The sequence below is a fragment of the Carcharodon carcharias genome, chromosome 11 (genome assembly GCF_017639515.1).
Source record: "Carcharodon carcharias isolate sCarCar2 chromosome 11, sCarCar2.pri, whole genome shotgun sequence".
Lineage (NCBI taxonomy): Eukaryota > Metazoa > Chordata > Chondrichthyes > Lamniformes > Lamnidae > Carcharodon > Carcharodon carcharias.
This window is the reverse complement of record NC_054477.1, coordinates 4,677,502-4,693,931: the sequence shown is the minus strand read 5'-3', so window position 1 is coordinate 4,693,931 and position 16,430 is coordinate 4,677,502. Positions and strand designations below refer to the sequence as shown.

Below are 16,430 nucleotides of genomic sequence, written 5' to 3'. Positions count from 1 at the left end.
AGAGACTTTGGGTACAGAAAATAATCAAAGGATAAAGGAATGTTGCTCTTCATACCCAGAGACTAGGGGGTAGAAGTCCTGCTTCAGGTACACATAGCCCTGGTTAGACCCACACCTGCAGTCACTATGAACAGTTCTGGGCACCACAATTTAGGAAGGATATCCTGGCCTTGGAGAGAGTACAGTGTAGATTTACCAGAATGATAGCTGGATTCCAAGGATTAAATTACAAGGAGAGATTATACAAACTAGGTTGTATTCCCTGGGATTTGGAAAATTAGAGAATGATTTGATTGAAGTTTTCAGGATATTAAGGGGAACAGATAGGGTCAGTAGAGAGAAACTATTTTCACTGGTTGGGGAGTCTAGGCCTAGGAGACAGAGTCTGAAAATTAGAGACAGACCTTTCAGGAGTGAGATGGGGAAACACTTCTCCACACATAGCTTTAAAAAACGTGAGCATATAAAAACAAACTTCAAGTTTAAAAATGATTACTGGCAATGGTCTACATGCCCATCACAATGACTGTTTCCATCTGACAAAGAGCACTTTTATTTTTAAACTGGAAAAGTAGTAGTAGTAGTAGAACTCTCCTTTCACAAAGATCAACTGTTAATTTGAAATCTCAGATTGATAGTTTTTTTAACCAATGGTATTAAGGTATTAAGGGATTATGGGGTTAAGGCAGTTTTAGGAGTTAGGTCACAGATCAGCTGCGATTGCGTTGAATGATGGAACAGGATCGAGGGGTTAAATTACCTTTTCCTGTCCCTAGAGGTGTAGAGGAAAGTAGCAGAGTGGATACTAACCTGCAATTCTGGGATGTGGATGGTGCTGGCTTAACACGTCTTGCGTGATGTTTGGTTGACCATTCATCCTGGAATTAAACAACAAATATCTATAACCAAGTGGTTCTCTGACAATTGTCCTTGTCTCACCTTTTCTTCCAGATTTCTTGTAATCTCTCTTCAGGACATGACATGTGCTAAGGGCCGGATAGAGTTCCATCGCCGCTGACTGCCCCCTCCCCAGTACCTGACTGAAATAACTATTCTTTCTATGAGAGGCTCGATGCTTATTGTTGACAGGCTCTTTAACCAAAGCTCTCATTGCCAAGATCAGTCCTGCCCTTGCTCGTGTTCACTCCGGGTTACACTATGGGGAAGTATTAACTTGCCTTGTATTTCCTAAGGATTTAGAAGTTTGAGGGCTGCTCTAATCGAGGTCTTTCTCGAGATTCAGTAAGGTTTATCTGCATTAAATTGTAACTGGCATGTATCAGTGTGTCTCACTATTCCATCCTCCAGATCTCTGCTCCTAACCCCCCGACGATTTACTTTGTTATCAAGTTTTGTATCATTCACAAACTTCAAGAATTTACTCCATAGACTCAAACCCGGCTCATTTACATAGAACAAGGAGAAACAATGATCCTAATACTGACCTCAGGGGGACTCCACTGCATATCAGAGGGATATGGGGGTAGTGCAGGGAAATGGGGTTGAGGTACAAGATCAGCCATGGTCTAGTTGAATGGCGGAGCAAGCTCAAGGGGCTGAATGGCCTACTCCCGCTCCTATTTCTTGTGTTTTTATGTACTTTCGTTAAGTCAGAAAACCACTACTCACTCCCATCTATCCTTTAGCCTGTAATACCATGTGCTCCTGTTATATGGTACTATATACATCTGCTGCATGACCTTCATTGACTCACTCTGTTACTTCATCAAAAAGCTCAAACATTACAGACATGATTTACCTTTACAAATTTGCGCAGTCTACGCCATACTTCACCAAGTAAGAGTTAGTTTTGTCCTTGACAATGCTCTTCATTACTTTTTCTAAAACTGACATTAAACTGTCTGGCTTGTAGTTACCAGTTTCTGTCTTTCCTCTGTTTTTGAACAGTGCTGCAACATCTTCACTCCTGCATTTCCTGCAGCACTGTTCTCAAATCCATATGTTACTACATAGACAGTCCAGCACCTAAACAGGCCACAGAAACTGCTCTGTGCTGGTGTTTCTGATCCACATGACCCTCCTTCCACCCCCTCTTCATCTCCCCGATCAACATATTCTTCGTTCTCCCTTGTGTTTATCCAGCTTCCCCTTAAATGCATCCACAATATTCACCTCGACCACTCCCTGTGATAGTGAGTTCCACATTCTCTCCACTCCCTAGCTCTGGATTATTAGTCCAGTAACATAACCATGTAATATAACTACGGCACCAGCATAGATCAAAAGAGATGTGCCTCATTCACTCACATTGTACAAAACCCAATTGCAATCGAGATCCACTTTCCCAGAGTAGATTAAGAAAACACAATGACTTTCCTTTCCTGGAGTGTTTTCCACATTCGGTTTTTGTGGGGACAGGTGCTTCTCTGAGATGGTGTTTTGACTGTTGCTATAGGTGACGGGTTTCATCACTGGCTGCAAGAGACATGGAGCGCCCTCTGTGTCACCCTGTGTGTCACCCTGTGTGTTACCCTCTGTGACATCCCAGCAACCATTGGCCAGTGATCAATGTGCTCAGAATTTTGACTCTTAACCTGCTCCAGGCTGGTGAAGTTCATAATTCTTCTATCAGGTTCTGCACTGATTCAGTTACCTCAACCCTTCATTATTCAGAAGAACAATTTCTATCTGTCCTCCCCTCAGTTTGCTTTCCTCCAGTGTAACTAAATTCCTTTTATTCATAATTCATCCCCTAGAGACCTGGAACACTCCTGCTGTCTCCTCTCTGCCTCCTCTCTAACATCAGCTGTGACTCAGTGAGCAACTACTCCAGAGATTACAGCAAAGAATCCAGAAGATTCTTGTCTCTCTTGTTCCTGATGTGTCCACCGTCTAACCATCTTAGATCAAATTGGCTTCATTTGAATCATCTGTTAATTTGGATTGAAACTACGCAAAAATAAACACCCATCAGTTTTGTCATTGAAATAGTTTAATTCGTTGACCAGACATTTCTTGGTGTATGACTCAGTAGCAGACAGAGCACTGCACACACCCTGTGAACCATCTATTTAACCTCCAATAACTGAACGCTCTAACAAGCCATGCTGCAGGAACTCTGCACAGATGCAGTACTCACCAGGGGAAAGAGAAGCCGAGGGCCAGAACCCAAGACAGACACAACCCTCCCAGTAGAAACTTCATGGTCCCTCAGTTGATCTCCTTTTGTGCAGGGCTGGGTGCTGTGGGCAAGACTGAGGAATATATATATACATCCAGTCAACATGTCCTTTCTCAAAACAAACACATGGCAAGGTCCTACTGGAGCAGAGAAGTCATTGTCAGAACAAACAGTCCCTGACCCAGGCTCTTTCGAAAGACTTTTTGATAAAGTTTCACATATCAGACTTGTTTGCAAAATCAAAACCCATCAGAGGTTAAAGGGTCAGCGGCAGCATGGATACAATTTGCTAAGGACAGAAAGTGTTGGGAATGGCTGTTTTTTTTCATGCTGGAGGTGCTGTTCCACAGAGGTTGGTGTTGGAATCACTGCTCCTTTTGACTTATATTAATGAGCTGGGTATGCGTGACATGTCACATGGAAGTCAGGTGTAGTAAACCAAGAGGACGATAGTAAAAGATTTTGGGAGGACATGGACTGATGAAACAGGCCGATATATGGCAGGTGAAATTTAATGCAGAGTAATGTGAAGTGATGCAGAGACAATATAAAGGGCACCAATATCCATTACAAGCCCACCGACTCCCACAGCTACCTCCCACAGCTACCTCGACTACAGCTCCTCACACCCCGCTTCCTGTAAGGACTCCATCCCATTCTCTCAGTTCCTTCACCTCCGTCTCATCTGTTCCGATGATGCCACTTTCAAAAACAGTTCCTCTGACATGTCTTCCTTCTTCCTTAACCGAGGTTTCCCACCCACGGTGGTTGACAGGGCCCTCAACCATGTCCGGCCCATTTCCCGCGCATCCGCCCTCACACCTTCCTCTCCCTCCCAGAACCATGATAGGGTCTCCATTGTCCTCACTTATCACCCCACCAGCTTCCGCATTCAAAGGATCATCCTCCGCCATTTCCGCCAACTCCAGCATGATGCCACCACCAAACACATCTTCCCTTCACCCCCACCCAGCAGCATTCCGCAGGGATTGTTCCCTCTGGGACACCCTGGTCCACTCCTCCATCAGCCCCTACACTTCAACCCCCTCCCACAGCACCTTCCCATGCAACCGCAGAAGGTGCAACACCTGCCCCTTTACTTCCCCCCTCCTTACTGTCCAAGGGCCATTTCACTTGCACTTCCCTCAATTTAGTCTACTGCATTCACTGCTCCCAATGCAGTTTCATCTACATTGGAGAGACCAAATGCAGACTGGGTGACAGCTTTGCAGAACACCTTCGGTCTGTCTGCAAGCATGACCCAGACCTCCCTGTCGCTTGCCATTTTAACACTCCACCCTGCTCTCTTGCCCACATATCCGTCCTTGGCTTGCTGCATTGTTCCAGTGAAGCCCAACACAAACTGGAGGAACAACACCTCATCTTCCGACTAGGCACTTTACAGCCTTCCGGACTGAATATTGAATTCAACAACTTCAGATCATGAACTCTCTTCTCCATCTTCACCACTTTTTGATCCCCCTTTTTACAAATATTTATTTTTAAATTTTTATATATACATTTTTTCCACCCACTCCTATTATTTTAAAAAATGTATTTCCATTCATTGTTTCATCCCCACCTTTCAGCCTATTTCGATCTTTTCTCCCACAGCGTCCCCTACCCCCAACCCCACTAGGGTCATCTGTCACTTGCTCGTCCTGCTTTCTACTCTTAATGTCATCATTAGCACCTCCTTTATATCACCACCATTAACATGCCTTCGACATTTTTGGCAATCTCTCCTTTGCCTCCACCTATCAGTGGCCCTCTAACCAGCTTCATCTGTCCCACCTCCCCTTAAACAGTATATATTTCACCACGTTTCTACTTCTCTTTAGTTCTGAAGAAGAGTCATACAGACTCGAAATGTTAACTCTCTCTTTCTCGCCACAGATGCTGCCAGACCTGCTGAGTTTTTCCAGCAACTTTTGTTTTTGTTTCAGATTTCCAGAGTCTGCAGTATTTTGCTTTCACCTTTACCTAGTGGTAGGTTTTCAGTTCTGCAGTGAGCACAGACCATTAGACATGACGGTCCTGCATCAGATATCATGACCTAGGAAAGATAAATGAGAATGGGCAGAAACTATTTGAGCTTCGCTGCTACCACGACCTTTATGTAACAAACATCTTCTTTCAGAACAAACCTTGTTTCTGGAGACATCCAAGATCAGGGCATTGGCACCAGCTGCACCTGATCATCACCAGACATGACTCTATGACCTACATTCTCAACATAAGCAGCTACCGCAGCACTGACTGTGATACAGATCATTCCCTGGTATGTGCTAGTTTGAGGATGCAACTCTTGAAGTTTTTTCATTCAAAGCAGAAATGTCGACCTCATGTCAACATCAGCCATATGCCTACCTGGATGAAAAGCAACAATTCCACACCTCGATTGAATGGGTGCCCTCTGGCATTCCCACACAGAGTGCAGAAGTGAAACGGAACATATTTTGAACACCATCTACAAGGAAGCAAGAATGGAAAATTGCTTGTTCGCTCGAGGCTAACATCACTGTGATGGAACCTGCCATTGAAGCCAAGCAATCCCCTCTCACTAATTATAAGAGATCCAAGTGAGAGACTCGGAATATACGTAGAGCCACCTGAAGTATCATCCGACAGGCTACTGCTAGACCATGGACCAATGACTACTGTTTACAACTTTGCCAGAATATCAAGATGTCCTCCAACACAGGGAATGCGAGTGACATGTATGGAGGGATCCTTCAGCAAAGAAAACAGCTCCATTGAAAACAAAGGCGGGGTGGTCACCACTGACTGCAATAAACAATTGGAGAGATAGGTAGAACACAACCTGAGTTGTACTAAAGGGAGAACACTGTCACCAAGGAAGCTCTAGACACCATAGCAAGCCTGTCTGTCAAGGCAGAGCTGGATATTGAACCCACAGTGGTGGAGCTTAGCAAAGCTATTGATTGGCCTGCCTTGGGCAAACCCCCAAGTGCTGATACTATACTGCCTGAACTCAACAAACACGGCAAACCAGCACTCCTGCAGCATCTGCAAGAACTTCTCTGTCTCTGCTGGAGGGAGGGGGTAGTGCCCCAGGTTATGCGTGATGCAAAGATTGTGACCCCTGTATACAAGCACAAGGGCGACTGCAATAATTGCACCAATCATCGAGGCATCTCCCTGCTGAGCATTATGGTAAAAGTATTTGCCTGTGTTGCCCGTGTCAGACTGCAGTTCCTGGCAGAACATATCTACCCCGAATCCCAGCGTGGTTTCAGACCTGGAAGATCTACAATTGGCATGATCTACTCAGTCCCACAGCTGCAAGGAAAATACCGTGAACAAAGGAGGCCACTTTATATTGCTTTCATCGATCTCACCAAAGCATTTGACCATGTGAGCAGAGATAGTCTATTTAAGGTGCTGGAGAATATTGGCTGCCCACAGAAGCTGCTCAATGTGATCTCCTCTTTCCATCAGCATCGGGAAGACAAATGGCCATGGTCCAGGACGAAGCTATTCTGCTATCTATCAGCATTGAGAATGTGACACTGGAGGCTGTTGATAGCTTCACATATCCAAGCGTCACCTATCCAGGCTCCACAATCAGCACTTGATGCGAAAATTAGCATACGAGCACAAAAGCTGCAGCTGTTCTGTCCAAGTTGAGTAAGAGAGTTTGGAACAATAGCAACCTGACTGAGAATAGCAAACCATGAATCTAAGTTCCAAGCCGGCATCCTCAGTGCACTGCTCTACAGTGGTGAGACCCGGACAACATACGCTAGGCAGGAGAAAGTTCTGAACAGTTTCCACCTCCGCCTCTGCCAAGCCGGCATCCTCAGTGCACTGCTCTACAGTGGTGAGACCTGGACAACATACTCTAGGCAGGAGAAAGTTCTGAACAGTTTCCACCTCCGCCTCTGCCAAGCCGGCATCCTCAGTGCACTGCTCTACAGTGGTGAGACCCGGACAACATACGCTAGGCAGGAGAAAGTTCTGAACAGTTTCCACCTCCGCCTCTGCCAAGCCGGCATCCTCAGTGCACTGCTCTACAGTGGTGAGACCCGGACAACATACGCTAGGCAGGAGAAAGTTCTGAACAGTTTCCACCTTCGCCGTTTCAGACACATCCTCAGTATCTCTCAGAAGGACAAGGTCACCAACTCAGTGGCCCTGGAGTGTGCTAATTCCACCAGCAAACACTCATTGCGAAGCCAACAACGCCTACGTTTGCTGAGCTGTGTGTGTCGGATGGACAATGGCTGTAACCAAAGACCTTCTATATGGTGAAATTGCCACTGGTTCATGACTTCCTGGGCATCCATTACCTCCACTGCAAGGACACCTGCAAGGCTGCAGGGTTTTTAAAGTCCGTTTTCCTGCCCTCTCTTCTCTTGGGTTCCTCACCCCTCTTCTCAGCTGTTACTTGGGGTGCAGATCACACAGGTAGTAGCTACCCTTTCCTACAAATATGAGAGAGTGATTGAGGAGCAGAAGACAAAGACATTTGCAGGAAGATGAGGAAGAGAAGGTAGAAGACGAAGAAGAGGAAGGAAAGGCAGATGATGTGGAATAGGAGGAAGAGGAGAATGACAATGAGGAGGAAGAAGAAGGGAAGCAGAACATCTTACTCATCAATTTTGGGGATGAGAGAGACAAGGAAGGTGATGGTAGGTTAGAAAATTGAGCTTAGAGAATCTGTGACTGCCTGAAATAAGCCAAAGTCACAAGGGACATGATTTTAAATCTCACGGGCGGGCAGATTGGGTATAAAATAGTACACGATGACCCTGAGCGCATGTCCTGACATCATCGCGCACTCACACAATATTTCGGTCGGCGGGCATGGACATGAGTCGGCAGTGTGCCTGCCGACAATTAAGAGGCCTCTTAAGGTCATTAAGCAATTAATTTCAAGCTATTTTGCGCTGTCCATCCAACCTTATGGTGGGTGGGCAAATTGGCCAAGCGGCCTTTGCATTTTTGTGGAATCCCCATCCATGGGCAGGATGAGGTTTCCAACAGTCATTTAAAAAAATGTTTTGACCTAATTTTTATGACGTTTATGTTCATGTGAGTGAGTCCTATGTGTGGACAATTTTTTCACATTTTCTAAATCTTTATTTTTGATTGTAATATTCTTCAGCTCCCTGAGGCAGCCCCAGCACATGCACAGACTGTGTGTTTGTCCTTCTCCTGCCCTCACCCCGACAGCCCTAACTCCTCCGTGCTCCTTTCAGGCTGGCTGGTTGCTGGATAGGAAGGCACTTTTTCCATTAGTAGAGGGGTCAATAATCAGGTGGCATAGATTTAAGGTAAGAAGCAGAAGGCTAAGAGGAGAGTTAAGGAGAAATGTTTTCATCCAGAGGGTGGTGAGACTCTGGAACTCTCTGCCTGAAAGGGTGGTTGATTCAGAAACCCTCATAACATTTAAGAAGTATTTAGATATTCACTTGTGTTGACATAGCCTCCAGGGCTATGGGCCAAGTGCTGGAAAATGGGATTAGTGTAGTCAGACCTTTGTTGACCGGTGCTGACACAATGGACCGAATGGCCTCCTTCTGTGCTGCAAACATCTGTGAATCTATGAGTCTATGAGTGGTTTACTGGCAGACACCGGGTTAACCGGAACATTGAGTGGTTTACTGGCAGACACCGGGTTAACCGGAACATTGAGTGGTTTACTGGCAGACACCGGGTTAACCGGAACATTGAGTAGTTTACAGGCCGGCGCAGGTTGGCATTTGGCCATGTGGCCTAAGCTTGAGCCATGAGCTGACAGCAGCATCTCCAGACTGACCAGCTTCAATGCTCATGGTCACTGAGAGCGAGTGACCACACTGACTCTCCTCAAACTGCTGCAAGGAGGATTCTGGTGAAGTAGGGTAGCCAGAGTTCAGGACCGTGTTGTAATTCAATCTCTCTGTTGCAACCTTTATGTATCTTTGCGTTATCAATGCTCAGAGGTTCAGTCCCCTCCGAACTCCTTCCTACTCTTGCTAAGGTCCATGCCCCTTGTCCCAAACATTCGACCTCTTCACTGCATTCTGACTCTTGGAATCAAATGTTCGATTTTCTACTCGTCTTCCAACCATGAAGTTTTTGTAGTAGATCAGCCCGCTGATATATCTTTCTGTTCAGACCAATTGGTGAGTTCTAAATCTGCCACCCCTCATTCCCCTCTCACTTGCTCCTCCCTAACCCTCAAACTCCACATCTTCATCCCTCCCTCAGTTCACCCCTTTCTTTATTTACTTCACATAAAACCCAAACTAAAGCACAGCAGAAAATAATTCAAAAGCCTAATGGAATGTGGGCTTTTATCTGGAGGAAGCTGCAGTACCAAGGGGTGAAGTAGTCACTCAGTGGTCCAGAATTAGAGTAGAACCACCTGGTTTGAACTTAAGCAAAAGCTTGGCAGTTAACTGTTCCCTGGTGCATTCACCATGGCAATGCCTCTACCAATGAGAGTCCATTTGCCAATTGATCAGCACCCTCTTCTCATGCAGTATAAATTGTTGCTCCTTTTGATATTTGCCATTCTTGCACTTCTGTCCTGATGAGTGCAAGATGACAAGCTTCGACAGAAAGGGGGGAAAGTTATTGTAAAGTTATATAAAGTTAGACCACATCTGGAGTAACTGGGCACCGCACCTCAGGAAAGATACATTAGCCTCAGGGGGAGCAGTGCAGATTCACCATAATGATACCAGGGCTCAAAGGGTTAAATTGTGCAGACAGATTGCAGACACAACCTTGTATTCCTTTGGATATAGGACATCACTGTAGGAGTGTGTCCTCGGCCCAACCATCTTCAGCTGCTTCATCAATGACCTTCCTTCCATCATAAGGTCAGAAGTGGGGATGTTCGCTGATGATTGCACAATGTTCAGCACCATTCGTGACTCCTCAGATACTGAAGCAGTCCATGTCCAAATGCAACAAGACCTGGACAACATTCAGGCTTGGGCTGATTAGTGGCAAGTAACATTCACCCCACACAAGTGCCAGGCAATGACCATCTCCAACGAAAGAGAATCTAACCATTGCCCTTTGATGTTCAATGGCATTGTCATCACTGAATCCCCCACTATCAACATCCTGGGGGTTACCATTGACCAGAAACTGAACTGAACTAGCCATATAAATACTGGGCTACAAGAGCAGGTCAGAGGCTAGGAATCCTGTGGCGAGTAACTCACCTCCTGAATCCCCAAAGCCTGTCCACCATTTACAAGGCACAAGTCAGGAGTGTGATGGAATACTCCCCACTTGCCTGGATTGTTGATGGAACACCATCACCTGGAAGTCCCTCTCCAAGTCACTCACCATCCTGACTTGGAAATATATCACCGTTCCTTCACTGTCACTGGGTCAAAATCCTGGAACTCCCTCCCTAACAGCACTGTGGGTGTACCTACACCACATGGACTGCAGCGGTTCAAGAAGGCAGCTCACCACCACCTTCTCAAGGGCAACTAGGGATGGGAAATAAATGCTGGCCCAGCCAGCGAAGCCCACATCCTGGGAATAAATTTTAAAAATACCTGTCATAAACACATGTTTTCTTCTTTATCTTAATTTCTACTTTCTTTTTGATTCAGGGAGCTCTGGATTTGTCTGTCCTACCTTTCCCTTTTGATGGAATATACCTTGACTGTGCCCGAACCAATTAGGTTTTGGACAAAGAAATAGACAAGTTGCAAAAAAATGTTTTGGATTGGGGGAGAGTGGATTTTAGTAAAATAAGGCAGGATCTGGCCAAGGTAGACTGGGAACAGCTATTTGTGGGGAAATCGACAGAAGAGCAGTGGGAGACTGAGAGGTTCTTGAGCAAATTGATATAGGGAGTGACAAGGTATTGGAGTCGTTGGCAGGCTTAAAAGTGGACATATCTCCAGGTCCGGATGATTTGCGTCCCAGACTGCTGAGGGAGGCAAGGGAGGGGATCGCAGGGGCTCTGACCCAAATTTTTAATTCCTCTCTGGCCACGGGGGAGGTGCCAGAGGACTGGAGAACAGCTAATGTGGCTCCGCTATTTAAGAAGGGTTGTAGAGATAAGCCAGGGAACTACAGGCCAGTGAGGCTCACGTCAGTGGTAGGGAAACTATTGGAGAAAATTCTGAAGGAGAGTATCTATCTCCACTTGGAGAGGCAAGGTTTGATCAGGGATAGTCAGCATGGCTTTGTCAGAGGGAGGTCATGCCTAACAAATTTGATTGAATTTTTTGAGGAGGTGACCAGGGGTGTAGATGAGGGTAGTGTAATTGATGTCGTTTATATGGATTTCAGCAAAGCCTTTGACAAGGTCCCACATGAGAGACTTATAAAGAAGGCAAATGTACATGGGATACAGGGTAATTTGATAAGGTGGATTCAAAATTGGCTTAGTTGTAGGAGACAGAGGGTGATGACAGAAGGATGCTTTAGTGACTGGAAGCCAGTGTCCAGCAGTGTACCACAGGGATCTGTGCTGGGTCCCCTATTATTTGTCATTTATATAAACGACATAGCTGACTATGTGGGGGGTAGGATTAGTGGATGACACAAAGATTGGCTGGGTGGTTAACAGTGAGGTTGAGTGTCTTGGACTACAGGAAGATATAGATGGGATGGTCAAATGGGCAGATAAGTGGCAGATGGAATTTAACCCTGAAAAGTGTGAGGTGATACACTTTGGAAGGAGTAATTTGACAAGGAAGTATTCAATGAACGGCATGACACTAGGAAGTTCTGAGGAACAAAGGGACCTTGGTGTGTGTGTCCATAGATCTCTGAAGGCGGAGGGGCATGTTAGTGGGGTGGTGAAAAAGGCATATGGGACACTTGCCTTTATCAATCGAGGCATAGATTACATAAGTAAGGAGGTCATGTTGGAGTTATATAGAACCTTGGTGAGGCCACAGCTGGAGTACTGTGTGCAGTTCTGGTCGCCACATTATAGGAAGGATGTGATTGCACTGGAGGGGGTGCAGAGGAGATTCACCAGGATGTTGCCTGGGATGAAACATTTAAGTTATGAAGAGAGGTTGGATAGACTTGGGTTGTTTTTGTTGGAGCAGAGAAGACTGAGGGGCGACCTGATCGAGCTGTACAAGATTATGAGGGGCATGGACAGGGTGGATAGGGAGCAGCTGTTCCCCTTAGTTGAAGGGTCAGTCACAAGGCGACATAAGTTCAAGTTGAGGGGCAGGAGGTTTAGGGGAGATGTGAGGAAAAACCTTTTTACCCAGAGGGTGGTGACGGTCTGGAATGCGCTGCCTGGGAGGGTGGTGGAGGCGGGTTGCCTCACATTCTTTAAAAAGTACCTGGATGAGCACTTGGCGCGTCATAACATTCAAGGCTATGGGCCAAGTGCTGGTAAATGGGATTAGGTAGGTAGGTCAGGTGCTTCTCATGTGTTGGTGCAGACTCGATGGGCCGAAGGTCCTCTTCTGCATTGTGTGATTCTGTGATTCTGTGAAGGTAGCCCATTGTTCAACTACAGTTTTTCCCACCAATCTTTCATTCTGGTCTATTTGGCCCAGCTCCGTTCTTGCCCCATTGAAGTCGGCTCTTGTCCAGTTAATTATTTTTACTCTGGGTTGCCTATTGTCCTTTTCTATCATCATCCAAAAACATTCAATACAATGATCACTGTCTCCTAAATGCTCCCCCACTGACACTTGATCTATTTGACCCGCCTCATTTCCAGCAACCAGGTCCAACAGTGCATCTTTTCTTGTTGGATTGGACACATACTGCTGTAGAAAATTCTCCGGAACACAAAATAGGAACTTCTGCCCCTCTCCAGCCTTTACACTACTAATTTTCCATATCTAGATTCTAGATATTAAAGTCCCCCATTATGACTAATGCCTGCATCTCTCTGTAAATTCCCTGCAGATTTGTTCTTCTATGTCCTTCTCACTATTTGGTGGTCTATAGACTACACCGAGCAATGTAATTCCCCCCTTTTTGTTCCTTAGCTCTAGCCAAATAGATTCTGTCCTTGAACCCTCTGGGACATCCTCTTTCTCCAGCACTGCAATGCTCCCCTTAATCAATACCACCACCCCTCCTCCTTTCCTTCCTTTCCTATCTCTTCTGAACACCTTGTACCCGGGAATATTTAACACCCAGTTCTGTCCTTCCTTGAGCCAGGTCTCTGTTATCCCCACAACATCATATTTCCACATGGCAATCTGCACCTGTAACTCCCCAATCTTATTCACTATACTCCGTGCATTCACATACATGCACAGTAACCCTAATTCTGATTTAGATTCTGTTACTTTCTTCCTGCTGTCACTCACTGATTTTGATTGTTCGATCTGTTAACAGTGCAGCTGTTGTAACACAGAGGAACATTTCACACTGAAGAGATTTGACTCCCTTCATCATGTCCTAATTGAACAGCTTACATATTCTTCGCTCCCATGGGAACATAGCTTCCTCTGTTTGCTGTACCATTTCCTCTTATAGCTGCTGATAACTGACTTCTTCACGATGGACGTCCAATCCCTCGACAACTCCATCCTCCACCAGGATTGTCTCCACTTCTTCCTTGAACAGTGGCCCAACCAGTGGCCCCTGGAGGGGGCCATCAACAGTGTTATCAAGCGGCACTTGCTTAGCAATAACCTGCTCAGTGACCCCCAGACACTCAGTTGTAACAAACCGTTACAAAGACACAAGAAAGGAATGAAACCGGACGGACCACCCGGCATTGACCGAGGCACTGGAAACGACAACGGCAAACTCAGCCCTGTCACCCTGCAAAGTCCTCCTTACTAACATCTGGGGTCTAGTGCCAAGATTGGGAGAGCGTCTCACAGACTAGTCAAGCAACAGCCTGACATAGTCATCCTCACGGAATCATATCTTATGGATAATGTCCCAGACTTCACCATCACCATCCCTGGGTATGTCCTGTCCCACCGGCAGGTCAGACCCAGCAGAGGTGACAGCACAGTGGTATACAGTCGGGAGGGAGTTGCCCTGGGAGTCCTCTGCATCAACTCCGGACCCCATGAAGTCTCATGGCATCAGGTCAAACCTCCTGCTGATACCACGTACCACCCTCCCTCAGCTGATGAATCAGTGCCCCTCCATGTTGAACACCACCTGTAGAGAGCATCGAGGGTGGTAAGATTGCAGAATGTACTCTGGGTGGGAGATTTCAATGTCCATCACCAAGAGTGGCTCGGTAACACCACTACTGACTGAGCTGGCCGAGTCCTGAAGGACATAGCTGCTAGACTGGGTCTGCAGCAGGTGGTGAGGGAACCAACAAGAGGGAAAAACATACTTGACCTCATCCTCACCAACCTGCCTGTCACAGATGCATCTGTCCATGACAGTATTGGTAGGAGTGACCACTGCACAGTCGTTGTGGAGACGAAATCCCACCTTCACATTGAGGATACCCTCCATCGTGTTGTGTGGCACTACCATCGTGCTAAATGGGATAGATTTCAAACAGATCTAGCAACTCAAGACTGGGCATCCATGAGGTGCTGTGGGCCATCAGCAGCAGCAGAATTGTACTCGAACACAATCTGTAACCTCATGGCCCAGCATATCCCCCACTCTACCATTACCATCAAGCCAGGGGATCAACCCTGGTTCAATGAAGAGTGCAGGAGGGCATGTCAGGAGCAGCACCAGGTGTCAACCTAGTGAAACTATAACACTGGATTACTTGCGTGCCAAACAGCATAAGCAGCAAGTGATAGACAGAGCTAAGGAATCCACAACCAACGGATCAGATCTAAGCTCTGCAGTCCTGCCACATCCAGTTGTGAATGGTGGTGGACAATTAAACAACTCACTGGAGAAGGAGGCTCCACAAATATCCCCATCCTCAATGATGGAGGAGCCCAGCACATCAGCGCAAAAGATAAGGCTGAAACATTTACTACAATCTTCAGCCAGAAGTGCCGAGTGGATGATCCATCTCAGCCTCCTCCGGAGGTCCCCAGCATCATGGATTCGATTCACCCAATTCGTTTCACTCCATCTGATATCAAGAAACAGCTGAAGGCACTGGATACTGCAAAGTCTACGGGCCCTGACAATATTCTGGCAATAGCACTGAAGACTTGTGCTCCAGAACTTGCTGTGCCCCTAGCCAAGCTATTCCAGTACAGCTAGAACACTGGCATCTACCTGGGTATTTAGAAAATTGCCCAAGGATGTCCTGTATACAAAAAGCAGGGCAAATCCAACCCGGCCAGTTACGGTCCCATCAGTCTACTCTCGATCATCAGTTAAGTAATGGAAGGGGTCATCAACAGTGCCAGTTTGAGTTCTGCCAGGGCCACTCAGCTCCTGATCTTATTTCAGCCTTGGTTCAAACATGGACAAAAGAGTTGAACTCCTGAGCTGAGGTGAGAGTGACTGCCCTTGACATCAAGGCCGCATTTGACAGAGTGTGGCCTCAAGGAGCCCTAGCAGAACTGGAGTCAATGGGAATCAGGGGGAAAACTCTCCACTGGTTGGAGTCATACCTAGCACAAAGGAAGATGGTTGTGGTTGTTGGAGGTCAGTCATCTCAGCTCCAGGACATCACTGCAGGAGTTCCTCAGGGTAGTGTCCTCGGCCCAACCATCTTCAGCTGCTTCATCAATGACCTTCCTTCCATCATAAGGTCAGAAGTGGGGATGGTCACTGACGATTGCACAATGTTCAGCACTATTCACGACTCCTCTGTGGACAAGCAGTCCATGTCCAAATGCAGCAGGACCTGGATAATATCCAGGCTTGGACTGACTAGTGGCAAGTAACATTCATACCACACAAGTGCCAGGCAATGACCATCTCCAACAAGAGTGAATCTATCCACCACACCTTGACTTTCAATGGCATTACCATCACTAAATCCTCCACTATCAACATCCTGGGGGGTATCATTGACTAGAAACTGAACTGGGCCAGCCATATAAATACTGTGGCTACAAGAGCAGGTCAGAGGCTAGGAATCCTGCGGAGAGTAACTCACCTCCTGACTCCCCAAAGTCTGTCCACCATCTACAAGGCACAAGTCAGGAGTGTGATGGAATACTCCCCACTTGCCTGGATGAGTGCAGCTCCCACAACACTCAAGAAGTTTGACACCATCCAGGACAAAGCAGCCCACTTGATTGGCGCCACATCCACAAACATTCACTCCCTCCACCACCGATGCACAGTAGCAGCAGTGTGTACCATCTACAAGATGCACTGCAGGAATTCACCAAGGCTCCTTAAACAGCACCTTCCAAACCCATGACCACTACCATCTAGCAGGACAAGGGCAGCAGACACATGAGAACACCACCAA

General features: G+C 46.5%; 1 protein-coding gene across 1 annotated transcript in view; it reads right to left on the bottom strand.

The window, feature by feature from the left end:
* LOC121284315 (hemopexin-like) overlaps positions 1–5,190 on the bottom strand; it is a 46,178-nt gene extending 40,988 nt beyond the window's left edge. Inside the window, exons 1-3 of the mRNA XM_041199704.1 lie at positions 5,120–5,190; positions 3,101–3,279; positions 811–878 (exon numbers count right to left, since the gene is read on the bottom strand). Of these exons, the coding sequence (XP_041055638.1) occupies positions 811–878; positions 3,101–3,165 (133 nt within the window). The 5' untranslated portion in view covers positions 3,166–3,279; positions 5,120–5,190. The remainder of the gene's footprint in view (positions 1–810; positions 879–3,100; positions 3,280–5,119) is intronic.
* Positions 5,191–16,430: the final 11,240 nt, after the last annotated feature.